This window comes from Mustela nigripes, chromosome 2 (genome assembly GCF_022355385.1).
Source record: "Mustela nigripes isolate SB6536 chromosome 2, MUSNIG.SB6536, whole genome shotgun sequence".
NCBI lineage: Eukaryota > Metazoa > Chordata > Mammalia > Carnivora > Mustelidae > Mustela > Mustela nigripes.
The window spans coordinates 216,215,634-216,233,039 of NC_081558.1; the positions used below are offsets into that span (position 1 = coordinate 216,215,634).

The 17,406-nt window shown below is 56.9% G+C and overlaps 1 protein-coding gene and 1 long non-coding RNA gene across 5 annotated transcripts in view; both read left to right on the plus strand.

Moving 5' to 3' along the window:
* The window catches only part of LOC132012429 (uncharacterized), a 13,963-nt gene extending 3,779 nt beyond the window's left edge, over window positions 1-10,184 (plus strand). The window contains exons 2-3 of the long non-coding RNA XR_009402609.1: window positions 3,066-3,127; window positions 6,622-10,184. This is a non-coding gene — a long non-coding RNA (uncharacterized LOC132012429). The remainder of the gene's footprint in view (window positions 1-3,065; window positions 3,128-6,621) is intronic.
* Window positions 10,185-12,904: 2,720 nt separating this feature from the next.
* The window catches only part of SLC37A1 (solute carrier family 37 member 1), a 57,698-nt gene continuing 53,196 nt past the window's right edge, over window positions 12,905-17,406 (plus strand). For 2 of the 4 annotated variants that reach the window (XM_059392408.1, XM_059392412.1), the window contains exons 1-2: window positions 13,006-13,724; window positions 16,882-17,106. In XM_059392408.1, coding sequence (XP_059248391.1) covers window positions 17,051-17,106 — 56 coding nt within the window. In that variant the 5' untranslated portion in view covers window positions 13,006-13,724; window positions 16,882-17,050. The other 2 variants (XM_059392409.1, XM_059392410.1) reach the window with 2 other exon arrangements.

Sequence of the window (17,406 nt, forward strand, 5' to 3'; positions counted from 1 at the left end):
CCGTCCACGGCGGTGTCACCCCGCCCCCCATCGTCCGTCCACGGCGGTGTCACCCCGTCCCCCATCGTCCGTCCACGGCGGTGTCACCCCGTCCCCCATCGTCCGTCCACGGCAGTGTCACGCGCCGCAGGTCCGGCGGGGCCTGAAGAAGCGAGACGGCCGCGTCCCCAGCCTCCCGCGGCGACGCCGGACCCGATCCAGACTGCGCCGCCCGGATCCGCTCAGACCGGTTCCCCGCCTCGGACAGACCGCGGAGTCCCGGGAGGCTTCCTCGCAGCCCCCGACGCCCTGACCCCGGGTGACCCCGACGGCCTGGGGGTCACACCGGCAGCGCTTTCAAACTCCGAGGAAGGCCTCGAAACGCCTCCTTAACTCGTCTCGCTCCTTTCTCCGTGGGCAGGCGGGAAAGGGCGCGCACAGCGCCGAAGGCGGCGTCTTCCCGGGCAAGGAAGGAGGACCGTCCCCGCCTCCGAAAACCCTTCCGGGGAGCCCCGAGCACAACCTTCCCAGCAGCCCCCGCGAGGCGTTCTCCGTCGCCCACGGGTGAGCCCTTCCCAGCAGCCCCCGCGCGGCTTCCCGTCAGCCCCCGCGAGGGACTTCCCATGACCCCGCAGCCGGGAGCTTGCGCAGACGCGTGCCTCGGTGCGGCGAGAGGGCGGCGAGCGGGAGGGTCCGCCGGTCCGCCCGCTCCATTTCCCCGGTGAGACATTCTCTTGCCTTTCCCAGGCCGAGCCGACAGACGCGCCTGTCGCTACCGCCCTGCCCTCCTCCGAAGAGAACGAGCGAGGGAAGGCGGTCCGGCCGGCCCGCCGTGAGGGCCCTGGGGGACCTCGGGATCGCTCCGGAGGGGCCGGAGGTGCTGGCCGCCCCCGGGGTCGGCCCCTCCTCCCACGCCTTTCCGGCCCGCTCCGGGCGGGGGCCGCAGGCCTGGCGGTTGCCGTGGCGACGAGCTGCGCCCCTGAGCCTGTCCCTTCCGAGCCCCGGGGGACCCGCCCGAAGCGGCCCCGAGACCGGGGCACCGGAAGAGCGCACAGGCCTGTCCGGTGTGGTTGAGGCCGCAGCAGCCGCCCGAGAACAAGCCGGGCCGCTTCGGAGAGGATTCGGGCCGTCTTCGCCGCGGAAATGTCGCGCTGGCCGTTAGGGCTGCTTCGGGCCCGGCCGCGTAGACGGGCACCGCGCGTTCCCCTGCGCAGGCCGCGGTGCGCCGCCGCCGATCGCGCGCCGAGACCCGCCGTGTCAGTGGGTCCCTCAGGAGCCGGGATGGCCCCGTGTCTCCTTAGAACAGAACTGTAGTGCGTTTGGGGGCCACGCGCCAGGTGCCAGGCGGGACCCCGAGCCCCTCTTCGAGGTGCCCATCTCTGAAATGGAGGTGCGGCCGCTGCCCTCCAGCGCCGTTGCGGTGTCCGCGTGAAATGTTCGCGGGGAGCCTGGCGCCGTGAGGGGGCGTCGGCGACCCCCGCTCACACCGTGCTGGCGGCTCCTGTAGTCCGCCGGAGCCGCCTGCCCCGGTCTTCGGGGAACTTCCAGCTCCGTTTGGTCTTCGTGATTTTCAGCCGTCCTTCCTTCCTGCGGAGGATCAAACCGCCGAGGACGGCTCAGCCAGGGGCTCGCTTGTGGGGTCCGAAGTCAGGCTGTGCTGAAGACTCGCGTCCACTAGCCCGATGTCCGCGAGGGCGCGAAGAGACCGCAGCCCTTGCGGTTCCGAGTGACCACTTGTAAGTTCATGGCTCCCCTGCAGGTGGCAGCCAGCAAAGAGGAAACAGCCGGCCACATGCACCCCCACCGGAGTTATGTGGGTTCATGGAGCGATGTCAGGACGCGGTCATCAAGACACAAGCCAGTGCTCCTCCCCCCGGGAAGTGAACCCATTCAGTAACGCAGCCCAGCCGGTGGGGCACAGAGGTTCGGGGAGTCAACAGGGCTGCAGAGGAGATGTCCAGAGACCGGGCAGACTAGGGTTTTATGTTGGCAGCCACTCAAGGGAAGAGCCTGCAGCTCGCCCCCACCCCCTCTGTCCTCACACAGCACAGAGCAAGTGTTCGACGCCACACGCTTACCAAAGTGCATGTTGGGTGTCATTTTGCAACAGAACTGTAGTTTATGCAACACTTGGAGAAGAGAGAAAAAGTAGAGCATATCCGTGTTTTGTTCCTTTTATCGTCTGGTTGAGAATCTTGGTTTTTTCCCCTTCTTTTTATTATTTTTATTTATTTATTTATTCATCTTGCTTTTTATTCTTTCTTGATTCTCCTTACATCAGATTCAGTTTTCCAGGGGCTCTCTCAATACCTCAGTGAAGTAATTGTAGCTGAGCATGTGCTGAGCCCCTGGGTTGTCTATTAGGGGGCTCTGAGGATCAAGAAAAATGTACAAACCCGTCTGGGACAAATTCAGCATTAATGCACGCTCTTTAAAAACTTAACAAAACTCTGATCCTCTGTGGCTTCCTCTGGATCCATTATTCTAAAACAGTGTCATTCTTAAAAGCTAGTGGGTATGTAAGGCCGGTTCTACTCTGGTACCAAAGATGACCTTGCGGGGGGCCATGGTGGTGGAGGGTGAGGCCAAGGGTCAAGGGACTGTACCTTCCGGGGCCTAAGGATGCATCAGACTCTCCGAGGCAGGTGCAGGGGAGGAGCCTGCAAGCCAAGTGACCTTTCCCGGAATAAGGCTTGCCCTGCCCAACTAGCGGGAAGGTCATGAGGATAGAATGAGATCATGAGGATGAAATGGTTGGGAAAGGCCACGTGCTGTAGAAATGGAATGTGTGTACTCAGCTCGGGTTTTTAAATCAGTGATCACACACTGCTTGATCCGTACGGAACAATGCACGTTCCCATGTGTCAGTGATGGGACACAGTAAGATGGTGAACCCCTGTGAACCTGCTCCCCAAAATGAGGAAGCAAAGGAGGAGATGAGTAGAATCACTGTGAACGTCTGAGTGCAAAGATCTCTGTCCACACCTCAAATCCCTCTGTGCAGGATTCAGTCTTGGAGGAGCTGAGGGGTCCTGGGCCAGGAGGGGGAGGAGGGAGACTAAACACTGCCCTGTGTTGCCTCCTAGGATGGCCGGTCCCGTGTCGCTGTCCAGCGGAGTGACTGATGCCCGAGGACTCCTCGCCTGCTGTAAGTCATTTTTCCCAGCTCATTTGGTGGGCAGAACCGCATCTCATGGTGCCTTTATTTTGTACTTCTGAGGATAAGCGCTTCCCCCCATAGGCTTATTCTTCACCTGCGTTGTCCGTGTGTAATTCTTCAGATGGTCTTGCTACAGGACTCCCTCCCAGAACAGTGAATCTTCTCTCTTTCTGGAACGCGATTCTCACATTTCTCTAGCTGGTGAACTGCTCTTCACCTTGAACATCGGACCCAGATGCAACCTCCTGGGGACGCTGTCCTACCTGCTTCCAGCCCTTGGCACCCCCCTTCTCTCGGCTTCCGCTGCAGTTCTCGCATCCCTGTGACTTGTGTTTCCACAGGTCAGCCTCCCGCCATGCCCCAGGGCCTTGGCCCCCACAGTCTAGCACAGAGCCTGCCATGCAGTCAAGGCTCACATTATTAAAAATTACTAAGTGATGTTGGCAAAATCGGTAAAATGCGGTGAAGTATGCAGCCACTTACTGGCATTTTGGTGTGAATCCTTCCAGGCCTTTAAAATGCACGTATGATTGCACTTAATTGGAACGGTTTCCTTTATCACTTGCTGTTTTCAGGGGCCCTTACACAGTAAACACATCAGCTTCTTCAGAAGCGTTTTAAATAACAGCAGTATTTCACCTTGAGGGCCTGTCAGCATCATCTTGACTCAGTCAAAGTTTGATAATAGAACGAATGGAAATGTTTAATTCAGGTTTGAAGGCGGTCGGGAGCGTTCCTTAAGGAGATCGCACTCGTTTACTAAGAAAATACCGTCTCCGGGTTGTTCCGGTACCTCATTCATCCGGCCCTGGGGTGACCACCAAAAGCACTTCCTCGGCTCTGGGCGCTACCTGCCCTCTGCTCTGGTGCCCTGCTTCTTTGTGCATCTTTATCTCCTCCCAGGGCCTGGCTTTTAATGGCCCAGCTGGTAGGGCAAGGCTCTGAGCCGCTGTGGACCAGATACCCTAGTCAGAGCGGCAGAAGCCTTTTCCCTTCCCCTGCACGAAGAGAGCCAGGAAGATTTTACATGGGACTGGCATCCACGCCATCTGAGCCCTAAAACTTGGCCCTGAAGACCGGGCTGGAGTCCACTTTGGGCCCCGCTAGGCTCCTGGCCGCCAGCTCTGGGCTTTGCCACAACTCCTGACCTCAGTGTTAAGGACTTCTAGGGCTGGGTGCGTGGCCTCTGGATAGGGACCGTCTGCATTTTCCCCGCTGCACGAGAACAGAAATGGAAAAATCCCCACGTATGAAGCAAGTTCAATTGGGCAAAGATGACTTCATCTCACCAGTGCATTCCTTGATTAGTTTCTTACTATTTCCAAAATATTGTTGGTTTTCAGAAGTGACGATATCAAAGAAAATGTGATTTTTTTTTTTCTTTTTTAAAGATGTTATTTATTTGACACACAAAGAGCGATCACAAGTAGTCAGAGAGGCAGGTGGTGGTGCGGTGGGGGGGTGGGGAGCAGGCTCCCTGCTGAGCAGAGAACCCGACCCAATGTGGGCGTGATCCCAGGACCCTGAAATCATTACCTGAGACAAAGGCAGAGGCTTAACCCACAGAGCCACCCAGGTGCCCTGTGATTTTTTTTTCCTAAAAGAGTTTTTATATTGTTGTAACCGGAGGTTTTGTAACATGTTTAAGGGTTTGGGGGCTGGGGTGTTTGGTGGCTTGAAGGTCTCTGTAGTTACCTGCCGCCTAGGTGGCAAGCTCCTGAGAATAGCATCCGTCCTTCTCTCTTTGTAACATAGACAGCGTCATGCAGAGCCAAGCGCTTGGTTGCTCAGCGACCCTGCATTAGAGAAGACACTGAGGAGCATTCCAGGGTGACACATCTAATACGTGCTGCTGGGCAAGGCAAGGAGGGCGGGCAGCACCCTTGCAGGGAGACCGCAGGCGCTGGCCGTCAGTCCCCTCTGATCCCCCTCCCCCAATGTGACCAGGCGTGTCCCCTCACAGATGCTCCTGAGTTTGCCGGTGGGAGGGCGGTGGCTGAGACATAATGATCCACAGGACCTTAGTAGGCACATTGGGATTTAAAACTCGCATTCGCTTTTTGCTGCATAATCCAGCCTTAACGGGACTTACATTAAAGACAGGAGGTGGGAGCTCAAACTGCATTTTTAGAAGAAAATGGCAGGTCAGCCACGCACACTGCTGAAAGGGACTTTGTAGCTAGTTCTCTCTTGCCCGGGCACCTGGGGCATGGCCACAGATCATGGCACATTCATACAGACCTGCTGTACCTTCTGGCACTTAACGTCACCACTGCCCACCTGGGAACAGTCACTCAACGGCAGGGGTTCCTCGAGGGTCTCCTGGGTGCCAGGCTTGATTCTAGGTGGTGAGGATTCATTGATGGACAAACGGATAAAAAAAATCTCTGCCCTCACAGAGCCCACATCCCAACATGTGACCTCCTTCACCTCCAGATCAGCCACAGGACGTCCCTGTAGCTGACTGGCGCCCAGGACAGTGATGTTCCTGCCCCGCCGTGATACACACAGTGAAGGGGGGGACCTGCAGGACATGCTTAACACTGGAAAGCTGTCCATTCTGTTCATTATCAACATTATTAATTGAACAGAATCACCTTGCACCCCTCCTGCTGGAAGTCTGACTTTCTGATGAGTGGAGACATAAACGAAGCTTCTCTTCTCCCCACTAAGTAAGCAGGTTCTGGTCTTACCTGTCCCTCCCTCTCTGGGAACAGTCAGTGCTTTCATGCTTTCTAACCTTGCTGCATTCTCTCAAGCTCTGAAGTCCAGACTTGCCAAAAGCGCCCTCCAAAGAGGTTCTCCCCCAGGGATGTCTGTTGCTTTCCCCAGTGTGCCGTGGCCTGGCCGCCTGGTTCTTTCGCAGACCCCGAGCTTTTGGGCAGAAGGTACTTGTTCTAAACCTTCCTTCCCGTTGCAACTGCTGGCACAGGGCGTCTTTGGCACACAGTAGGGTCTCATGCTTCGTGGGTCTTTCTCATGGAAGACCGAACCTTCTAGAAGGTGTCAGAATCACCCCTTTCTCAATGCCAGGGGGAAGGAGGGACTCCTCCCTGCAAATTGGAGGAGGCGGGGTGACAAAAGCTGACCTTCAGCTGAGCGCTGTCCACCTTTGTCCTCTCCGTGTCACTCAGGCCACAGACACAGTCCATCACACACTCACACTGGCACGGATAGAAACTTAAGGACCTCATTACTCTGCTGGAGGCCAGCAGTACCCACCCACAGCCCTCCAGGCAGTGTTCGCTGCAGGTTCGCTTAAATCCTCTTGATTTTCCTCAAACCCCCGAGGCTACCTCCTCCCTCCATTTCAGCAACTGACTTGATCTTCTGCAACAGGGGAACGTAGGTGACAGCTCCCAGCTCCTGCCTGTCCACCTAAAATGACCTCTGTCTGTGTCTGTCCTTTTCCCATGGTCCCTTCTCCATCTGGGGGTTCGTTTCTTTTCCCACGTTTTGGATTCCCTGTCTTTCTGCCTCAGGCGGGACACGCCCTTTAAGCTGACGGCCGCTTTCCTGTGCACCGGACTCCCGTCCTGACTTCTGGCTTCTGTAGGACAGGCAGCTCCTGAGAGAAACGGCTGCTTCCAGGTCTGGGGCGCATGGGTGAGATACACTTGGAACATCGAATCACACCGGAAAACAAGGATATTATCGAAGCACCAGGTCGTGGCAGGACTCGGCCAGTGAGAGGAGGCTCCCACCAGGGGCGCCTGGGTGGCTGCTGTGCTGTTGAGTGTCTGACCCCTGGTATCAGATCGGGATCTCAGGGTCGTGAGATCAAGCCCCACATCAGGCTCTGCGCTCAACACAGAGCGCAGGACTCCCTCTCCCTCTGCCTCTGTCCCTGCTCTCTCCTCTTTTTCTCTCTCAAATAAATTTTAAAAATATTTAACAAAAGAAGAAGAGGAGGCTCTCACCAGCCAAGATGGGCAAATGAGATGAACGCATATCACAGAAAGGGCAGAACAACATGGAAGGAAACTGATAACTTTGGGGCCTGCCAGCAAACCCAGTCCTTGTGTTGACAAGTAGCAGAGAATGGAAGGAATCCCGGCTTTATCCTGCCTTTCCTACCTGAACCACACCTCAGAGTTAGCTAAGTAGCTGGTGAGGACAAGTCTGTCTCGTGGAATGTGCTACAAAGAAAGAGAACTCACTAATTCTGTGACTCTCACTTCCAAGGAAGAGTGGACTTCGGCAGGGAACACCTACTGTCACCCATGTCGCGCTCCTCACTGCCCAACCTGATGGTGCCTCAAGATCTCACTGCCAAGTTCAGGAAGGGCAGTGGGCAAGAGAACACGTTCGATCACATCACGAAGACAGAGCCAGCCCCACACAGAGTGTGGGAAACTGTAGGACAAACCGCCCGGCCCCTGCAACCACGGGAACAAAGTGTCCGGGGCAGAGAGAGAGAGAGAGGCACAGGGCAAATACCCAGATGGGGAGACCCAGGGGACGCATCCGGGCAATACGTGCGCGGTCTGCTTGAGTCCCCCTTTAAAAACGAAATAGAGGGTGAGAACATGTGTAGCACCAGCAGGGAGCTGAGAGCACTGGCTGGGTATTGGATGCTGTTCTGAGCTTACTTTTGTTTGGGGGGAGCCTTGATGAATAGGCTGAGACTGTATCTTTTAGAGATACAGACTGAAAAGTTACAGATCCAGTGCTGCAGTGTCTGGGGTTTGCTGCAAAATACCACCGGGGCCGGGGCAGGAAGGGGGTCGAACCAGGAGACTCATTTGGCCGCGCATTGGTGATCGGTGAAATTGACTGATGGGCACCTGGGGCTTCCTTCCAGCGTGCTCTCAACTTCTACATACGATCGAAAACGTCCAGGCGTTTAAAACCTATGCTTCCTGCTCCCCAAGTCCTTCTCAAGCTTTGGACTCTTTTCTCCTCCCGGTCACAGCCAACCTTCCTGAAATGACTGTCTGCTTTCTCCTGCCTCCTCTTCCTCACTCCCCACTCAGTCCTGCCCCACAGCGGTCGCCCACCCCCGTGGAAGCTGCAGTCCCCCTTCTTCTTAGCGAAGCCTGTAAACTTGACTTCTGTGCAGCATCTGACTCTGTGGCCCCCTCCATCCCCTTCTGGAAACTGCCTGCCTTGGGCCCTTGGACATCACCCTCTTCTGGCCTTTCCCACTACTCCCATCTGCCTGGCCCCTAAGTGTTGGTACCTCTGGAACCTCCTGCCTGGGCAAGGTTCTACTCCACTGTTGTCCATTTCTGCCCATACCCAGCCTCCCTCACCAGCTTAGGATCCTTCCAGTGACTCTGAAGCCACACCTCCAGCCCTGGTCAGCATCTCCACTGAGAGGTCCCCTGGGAACTAGATGCCCAACAAGTACAAATAAATTCCTTTCCCACCCGCCCCACCAAGGGCAATACGCTCTGTGTGCCTCTCTCCATGAGGACACCACCGTTCATTTAGCTGCCCAAGCCTGACGCCTGGGGGCCAGCCCCAGCTCGCTTCTCTCCTTGTCCCCTAGACCTTTCTCCCACCCATGTGCCCCACCTGCCACAATCTCCAGCCATCCCTGCCCCTCGACCAGCCTGCTGCCTTGCTTCTCAGGCTTCCGTGCATGCTGGGTTCGCTCTGCATGACCGTGTCCCTTCTCCGCCCATGCTCTTGGCCAACCCCTTGTATGCTCCTGAGACATTACCTCCTGTGACCGGCTAGCCAGATCAGGTGACCCTCTTTTGCACCCTGTGTTTGCCGCTATAATGTAACCGTGTTGTGATTGCTGGTTATCTGTGTGACTTATTCCCTAACCAGATGCTCTTTCTGGGGGAAGTGGGATGGAGCCCACATCTGTCTTTGCCTCCTGGAGCTGTGCTGTGGCTTCCTTGCCTCTACCTCCCTCTTGGGGTTTCCTTGTCTCTATCTCCCTCTTGGCTTGGGGCAGTGGAAGAGTGGGACCTGAGAGGTAGAACTGTTCACTCCCTGCTCCCTCCCTGCCGGGCACCACCTGAAAGCAGCTACATCCCCTCCCAAGCCCCCTCCTGTCCAGCAGCTCTGGCCTCAGCCCCAGCTCCCCGAGTCCGAGCAGTGGCTCACTTCCCTGGCCACAGCACATTGGCAGCTTCGAGATGTTGCTAGCCCCCGGGTGCATTCCCACACCGACCTCCCCCCAGCCCCGTGCCCTGCTTGACCTTCTCTAGTGGCCCTGTGCCAGCTTGGTGCCCTCCCCAACCTACCCTCGCCAGACTCTAGTCCCTCCCAGTTCTGCAGAACATGACCTTATTTGGAAATAGGGTGGTTGCAGATGTAGTTAAGGCAAAGTCCTATTGGAGTGGGGTGTGCCCCAGATCCGGTATGACCGGTGTCCTTGTAAGAGAGGAGGCACAGAGACACAGACACACAGGAGACGCCGTGTGATGGCAGATTGGAGCAAAGCATCTGCGAGCTAAGAAACACCAGGGTTGGCCAGCAATACTGGAAGCAATATGGGAAGCTAAGAGAAAGGCCTGGAACATTCTTCTGGGGAGGCTTCAGGGCTAGCACAGCCCAGCCAGCACCCTCATCTCAAGACTTCTGGCCCCCGTAACTGGGAGACCTGTTTGCCCTGTGGTTGAAGCTACCCTGTTTGAGGTCATTTGAGCCCCTTCCTCACTCGCACATGAGTTTCCTTTCGAAGGGCCCAGCCGATTCTTGCTGCACGCTCTTGCTCTGTGAACTTTGCAAAGTCAAGGCCCCTTGTTATTCCGACGCCTCAGTGCCTGGCACGGGGCTGACCCTGAAGGGCAGTAAACACCTGCTGGCTAAGAACCAACGTGGCGCATTTGGTCTGTTCCTCTTTTCCCGAAATAGCATCAGAACAGTCAAAGCAGGCATGGACGTTTCCGGTTAAAGCAGAGCCCCCCAACCAGGCCAGGTGTGTTCAGCTGACAGCTCCACATCTGGCCCCCCTGGGGTCATCCATCTGGAGCCGGCTGGCCTGTGTCCGTGGGTGGCAGCCTCAGGGCACACCACCTCTGGTGCTGCACACCTTGTCAGGACTTTGAACCACTGGATTGGAAAAGTTGAGCTTCATTCATTCTGTTCTCACAGGAAATTTCCATATTACACAAATCAATGAAAGAAAAGGAAGAACCATTAGATTCTTTATCTTTTCAACTGTTACAAAATTTGTGATTGAAAAAAACAGGGTCAGAGTCACCTAAGGCACCTGGGTGGTTCAGTCGTTCGCTGCCTGACTTCCGATCAGGACGTGATCTCGGGGTCATGAGATCGAGCCCCTCGTCTGGGTCCCTGCTCAGCAGGGCAATCTGCTTGAGATTGCCTCTCTCCTCCTCCCTCTGCCCCTCCCACGGTCTCTCAAATAAATTAATAAAACCTTTTGTAAAAATTTCTAAAATGTTACCTAGTGGCACAGAGTGTCTCAGTGGTGACATGCCAGCTGTCCCCTCCATCCTGAGCTTGTGTGCAGTCATGTTAACCATAAAGCCTGGAATGTTCCTCGAAGCAATCGCAGGTTCTCATTTCAAAGTGCAAACTGTTTTATTTTAAAGTTTTGTACAAATTTATTACCTCCCTTACTATATTTTCTGGATGTTATGATCATATAAAAGATTAGTATTTTATAAAAGATGAATACTTTAACCTTTTTAAAATTAAAAGACGAACACTTTTGGCAAATAATCTGTAGACCATCTTGGCCCCCTCTGGTTTTCCACAGTATGCCACACAAATACCATTTTCTCTGAGACAGCTTGCACACAGACTGCTGCCTTCCGAGTCAGGGCATGGCCTGAGTATCTCCCCAGCTAGATTCAGAAATCACTAGGACCAAGTCACCGTGGTCCGTCAGGACAGACGGGTTTCTGCGGCCCCCAGGAAATGAGAGGACAGAGCTACTGGAGCCGGAGAGGCTGAGGTGGGGCGGGCAGGGCAGACCCGGCAGTGTGTGAGAAAGCGCGCCTCCTGGAGGTGACAGTGCTGTCCCCAAGCCGGGGCAGGAAGGGGCAGGAGCGTGGTCAGGCCTTGTCTGGCTACGAAGGGACCAGGTCTCGTTCCCACGGGACCCAGGGGCACCGTGAGGGGTTTCATCAGGAATGACAGGATGCCAGCTGCTTTTGGAGGCCAATTCGGGGCAGCGGGGAGAGTGGGTGTCTGGGGAGGAGCCCGCCCGGGGCTGGGAGAGCTAGGGCACACTTTCCGTGAGAGACCAGGATGCCCTTGGGAGCAGCAGAGGAGGGCCCGTGTGGGGAGAGATGCGAGCCAGGCTGGGCTGGTTTGGGGATCACCAGGAACGGAGAGTCAGGAAGGGCAGAAGGAACTGGCCCTCAGAGACCCTGCCAAAGGGAGAAAGAAGGAGAGAGGCCTGGGGCCATCTCACTTGCAGGAGGAGGGGGGCCCAGCGGGTGTCCTGTGGCTGAAACCTTGGGGCCCCCTGAGGCTGACAGGTTTCCCTTCTGCAGGGAGAAGGCTTCTCAAAAGCCAAAGGGGACATTTGTTAAGTGGTTAAGGTTAAGTGTCGCACTCAGCTCAGGTCATAGGTCAGGGTCCTGGGTTAGAGCCCCACCTAGCATCAGGCTCCGCACTCAGCGGGGGCAGGGGGGTGGGGGGGTGGGGGTCGACTTGGAATTCTCTCTCCCCCGGCCCCACCCCCTGCACACTCTCAAAAAAAAAAAAAAAAAAAACCCACCACCACCACCAAAACCAGAGAAGTGGCACCTTCTGCACAACTCAGCGAATGGGAAAGAACAGCAGAGTGTTCTAGAACTGAACAGCCCCAGGGGAAACGGTGAGGCCCGACGGGGAGGAGGAAACCTCCTCAGGGCTGGCCTGAGGGAGATGTTGGGGAGGGCCTACCGATGTGCCCAGACCCACTGTCCCTACAGACCTCCAGGCAAGTAACAGTGAGGCCTCGATTACTTTTAGCCAGGGGCGGCCTCCTTCCTGGAATTTTTCTGCAAAATGTGTTTTCTGCTTCCCTTTGCTCTTCCTGGGTCGTGCTGTTCTGGGAGCTGGCTGCCTGGGCCCAGTTAGGGAGCTGTGTCCACTGTGGGTGCCTGTGGGAATATAAGCGGCCCCTTCTGGGGTCTGCGCAAGGACAGCTGTGGGCCCCAGTGAGAGTGGGATTCAGAGAACAGTGGTCCTGGGCGGTGATGGGAACTGTATGAGGGCACAGCCAGGGCCCCGGTCGCAGGTGCCAGGACCCAGGTTGGGCTTCTCCAGGCGACCCCTCCGAGCTGCGTGTCATGCACACACAGGTGTGATTCGGGAAGGCTCAAGAGAGCCTGTCCGTCGGCCCCTTCTCACTCAGGAGCACGCTGGTTTGGGGATTTCTGACCCTTGAGAAGGAACCGCGGGAATAAAGGCCAGCAGTCCCAGGCACCCCCACTCTAGCGCTGGGCCTTCCAGAGGGACCCGTGGCTTTGCAGCTTATTGGTAAGACCTACCTTGAGGGCCAAGGGCCCAGGGGGGCTCCCTGTCGGCCAGTGCAGAACAAGCCAGTGAATGCCCGCGAACCCGCCGGCAGGTGCGAGGGACACGGGTCCGCCGCCAAAATGCCGAGCCGGGGCGGGGGGCGCGCCTGCGGGCCCCAGCAGCCAGCGGGCGGGCAGCGCCACTCGCGTGGGGGCGCCCCTGGGGCTGTTTGGGACCCCGGCGCGCCCCGGGGCCGGGGGTGGGGGGCGGGGAAGGGGATGGGGGAGGGCAGGGAAGGATCGGAGGGGGGGGGGGATGAGCCGGAGGGGGAGGGCCGAGCCGGCCGCCGCGGCCCGGGCCCCAGCGCCCCGCCGGCGGCAGGAAAGTGAAAGGGCCGGCGGGGCCGGCGGGGCCTCCGCGCGCCGCCCCAGGAAGTCGCGAGCAGGAAGCGCCCGCGGCGGCCGGCTCGGGCCGCGGCGCAGGTGAGGCGCGGGGACAGGGACCGAGCGGGGAGAGCGACGCGGGGACGCCCCGCACCGCCTGCACCCGCCGGGCCGCCGGCCTACCGGTCTCCGGGTTTGCGGCCGCGCAGCACCTGCCGCGGCGGCGGCCCCTGCGTTCCGGCCGTTTCCCGCCCCGCCGGCCTTTGTGCTTGGCCTTGGCCTGGGCCGAGAGTCTCGACTCCTGCCTTGCCTCGGAAGGGGAATCAGGGGCGAGCCGAGCGGTCCCGCGGGCGCCCCTCCTCACCCTGCCCCGGTCGCGGTGACAGCGGGGGCTCCGGGGACCCCGCGGGAGGAGCCCCGCGCATTGGCCGCCGCGCGCCGGGGACGTGGGCGTGTCGCCGAGTCTGCCTCTCCCGGGGACCCGCCGCCGGGGAGGAGCCGGCGCTGAAAGGCGTCCGGGAGGCTCGGGGAGCTGGCGCTCTGGGCCTCTGGGCTGTTTGCCTGCTGAGCAGCTGGTTCCCGGAGCTCGTGAGCCTCCTGGCCCACACCAGTGACCGCGTCCTGTGGATCGCTTGGAAAGCGCCGGAAAGTCCCCCACCTGTCGACCTCCAACCTTCGGGCTCTTTTTGCCTCTTTCCCCCGCCTTCCGGTGCAACCCCGCCCTAGCAGCCACGCCGCGGCTCCTGGCGACCCGGTGACCCCGAGGGACCGTCCTGATTTGCATTTGAACGGAGGACACAGGAAAGCCCTTTTTCCAGCCCCAGGTTTGCATTTCTAAAGGTGAAATTACAAAGCCTGCCTCTCCTTCCCGGTCTCCTGGGGCTGGGTGGTGGCCAGCTGCTGGGTGGCTGCCATCCGCCTGGGACCAGAGATTTGGGGAGGTTGTTTGAGTTGGTAACTGTTAAGGGTCTCTTCCCGGCACCTTCCTTGGTCTCCCTGTAGGTCAAGACTCCAGACCTTCAGTGTCTCCCCATGTAGGCGTGGACCCCTACGGGCAGGGTCTGTTTTGTGTATCACCTTTGACATTCAGTGGGTTGGGGGTCAGGGAGAGGAGGTGATGCGGAGAGAGAAGTTCTTTTTGTGTTTAAACCCCAGGAAAGAGATAGTGGGCACTGTCAGTCATGTTTCGTAGGGAATAGAGCCTTTAAAGTCGAAGCCCTAGAAAGTATTTTCTCTAGAAAGGAAGTTGTCTTCATTCTCCCCCTCTCCTGCCATTCTCTCTCTCTTTGCAGAAAAAAGAAGTAACTTTCTGGGGGGAAGTGTACCTTCCACCCGACTTTGCCTTAAAATAAGATCCACTTAGAAAACTCTCTTTGAGTAGCTCATTTAACATCCATACAGGGCTACTGAGGTTTACACAGCGCTCCGTTCCGGGAAGACCCTTTCAGTTGAAGGAGCTCACAGAGCCGTCCTGGGCAGCCAGGTCACCCACGGACGGCCCGAGGGCACAGCCCGGGAATGCTTCTCTGCCTCGGGTCATTCCTCATCTAGTTGCGGGGTTTGGGGGCTTTCAGAAGGTGGTTATAAAACCTTGCCTGTTAGTAGGTTTGACTGATCTGCTCTGGAGGGTGGGTGGGAGCTGAATTCCCCGTCTGATGGTAGAATGACTCTGGAGGGTGTGACTTCTCCCGGGAATAGTGACTTTTGGAGACCCTACGAAGAGCGGCCAGCAGAAAGAGTACATCATCTTTTATGCAATGGGGTTTTGTGCTCAACGCAGGGTGTCAAGTGCCTCGCCTCGTTCCCTTGTGCTCTCCGGAGGACAGGGGACAGGCCGGAGGAAGAGAAGAGGGTGGGTGCGGCTGAGAAAGTCTGGACCTGAGTTTGCGCAGTGTCCCGCCCATGGGGCAAGCCGCCCGTCCTCTTGGGAAGGGAGTGCCGGGCCTGCCAGTGGACCTCACAGGGCTCCACGGCTCTCCATGCAATTCGTGCTTCTCAGGGGCCACTGCCTGGCTCTGGAGGAAGGAGCCTCACTCAGTTGAGCTCTTAACATCCCACGTGTAAAATCCCTACCCTTACTTCTAGGAGAGTGATAGCACTTGCCTTCACCCATTTCACAGGGGAAGACCGTTCAATTATTTTTAAAAAGAAGTTGAGATTTTCTTCCCCTGCTGGTTTCCAGGGCCTTCTGGATTTCTTTTTTTAAATTACAGGTTTATTTAATCGAGGTTTATTGATTGACTGATTCAGAGGGGAATACCATCTAGAATATTCCTAGACAAGCCACACCTAGCGAAGCAGTGTTTGGACAGAGGAAGGAAGTGGACTCTGGCCATCCCTTTTCAGGCACTGTAAAATTTAAATCCTTTACTCTGCGGTCACAAAATTGTTTCTCAGAGTATATAGAGGCCCGGACAGGAGCCCACACATTTTGAATGGAGTTTTAGTGAAATACTCTTTAAATCTAGATTTTGAGCCAAAACATCTTTGAAGCATTTGCAGAGACTGGTTTAACATGTCTCCAGAGTGCTCGCTCTGTGCCAAGTTTGAACCTAAGTCCCGGGAATGGGGCAGCCGCGCACCACCCTGGCTCTCCTGGATTTTCCGGAACACAGCTGCTTTTTCCTGAGCTGCTTCTGCCCGCCAGGCCCAGTGCTAAGGGCTTTCCATGGGTGATCTCTTTTTCTCTTCATAAGAACCCTAAAATGTAGGTGCCACCATCCCTATTTTGTTAGCCAGGGACAGCAAGAAAACAGACAGTTGAAGTAATGTGCCTGGGATTAGCCAGCCCAAGGTCAGCTGTAAGGGGGTTGGGGAGGGCCAGGGCTGGGGGTCCTGGGATGAAAACGCAGCAAGGAATTTGACTTTTTTACTAAAAAGTGTGCAGGGCAATCCCTGAAGAAGTCACCATGTGTGGAGGGGGGAAGGGACAGAATGTCAGCCGGCAGGGGGTGGGGGGGTGCCCAGACTCTTAGGAATGTAGCTGGAACCTTCTAGTGGAGCTATTTGCTTTGCTTCTCTGTAACCCCAAAGAAGTTGTTGGGAGACATTAAATAAATTTCAGCAGCTTTAAACTGAGATGAATGTTCACTCAAAAGTAACTTTAAAAAAAAACAAATTACGTAACTGTGAATTTTCAGTAAGTATTAAGACAGCCCAGGCCGTGCTCCTACATGCGCTGGGTCCCGTGTTATCTAAGGCCTTGGTCCAAAAGATTCCTTGTGGCCAAGCATCGAGGATAGACTGAGAAGTCATGTGTCCTGAGGTTGGCTTTGGGATGAGAGACCAGGCCTAACTGCTGTGCCGGGCGTCCTTGGCTCTCAGGGTTCCCTGGCCGTGGCTTCCCGCCTTACTCTGCCATCAGCCCTGGCTTCGGAATGGGGTTCTTCCCCAGGACATGAGGCATCAAGAGGACGGTGGACAGTTGGGTACCTTCCCACAGCACGAGGTGCATTTCAGTTCAGTCGTGAGGCCACAGTGAAATGATTGGCTTGACGACCTGCCATCTCGCCCAGGCCTCTGTGTCTCTCTGTTAGCATGGCTTGGATGTGGCCTGGTCCACAGGGGGTGGAGTCCAGCCTGTCCCATTGCCTGGCATGCTCTGGTAATTGAGCACACGGTATGACTACTGGGCACGGACTGGTCTCCATGAATATTAGTATTCGTTCCGTAGAGTGTGGTGGTTAAGAGCGAGTGGGAAGATCTCTGGATGTCTCCCAGATGGAGAGGGAGGGACTCGGAGTCTCTCTGTTCATCGTCAGACCACGTGGAGTTTGTGTCTGTGGTCTCTGAACAAGCTGTCCCTGAGGGCAGGCAGATTGCCTCCCCCAGTAGCTCTCGTGGGGGGATTTCGGTGTGGGGCTGGAAGCCCAGCTTTGATCTGGGCCGGCCGACACCCACTCCGGACCTTACATCTGCCAGGGACTCCCACAGTGGCCCTGCCGGGACACCTGACTTTTCCACTGCTCATTCTCCTTGTAGGGAGCCGAGCCTCTGCCTGAAGGAAGAGGGCAAGCAAGACCCAGCAGGACACCTCGGTGCACCTTCCAGTCCGCGGGAGCTGCAGGGGCCAGAGAGACACTGGAGCCCGGGTTGGTAACCCACGCACGACGCCTCTTGTGACCAGAGCCCCGTGGTCGGCGCGGCGTAAATGGCTCCGCTGCCCCCAGGCGTCCGCTTCATCGTCTCGTTCTCCCGGGATCAGTGGTGAGTGCTGGCGCTCAGTCCGTGGCCCGGTGCTGTGTGGCGGTGCGTGCACAGCCAGTGTCATTATAACAAACGCGTATGGATGCCTGGCGTCCCTGGGTTACTGTTGAATGGCTTATCAACACTGGAAAGTCTGACCAGGAACTTTGCTAAGCTGTCCTCTGCGTTTGGTTCTGGCCATGACAGATAGCGTTAGGACTCCCTCGTGGTTTTCAGTAGTTTCTATAATAATGACGGTGTCCATGGAAAAACGCCCCTTGGCTATGGGCAGGATTGTAAAGTGGCTTCGGGGGAGATAAG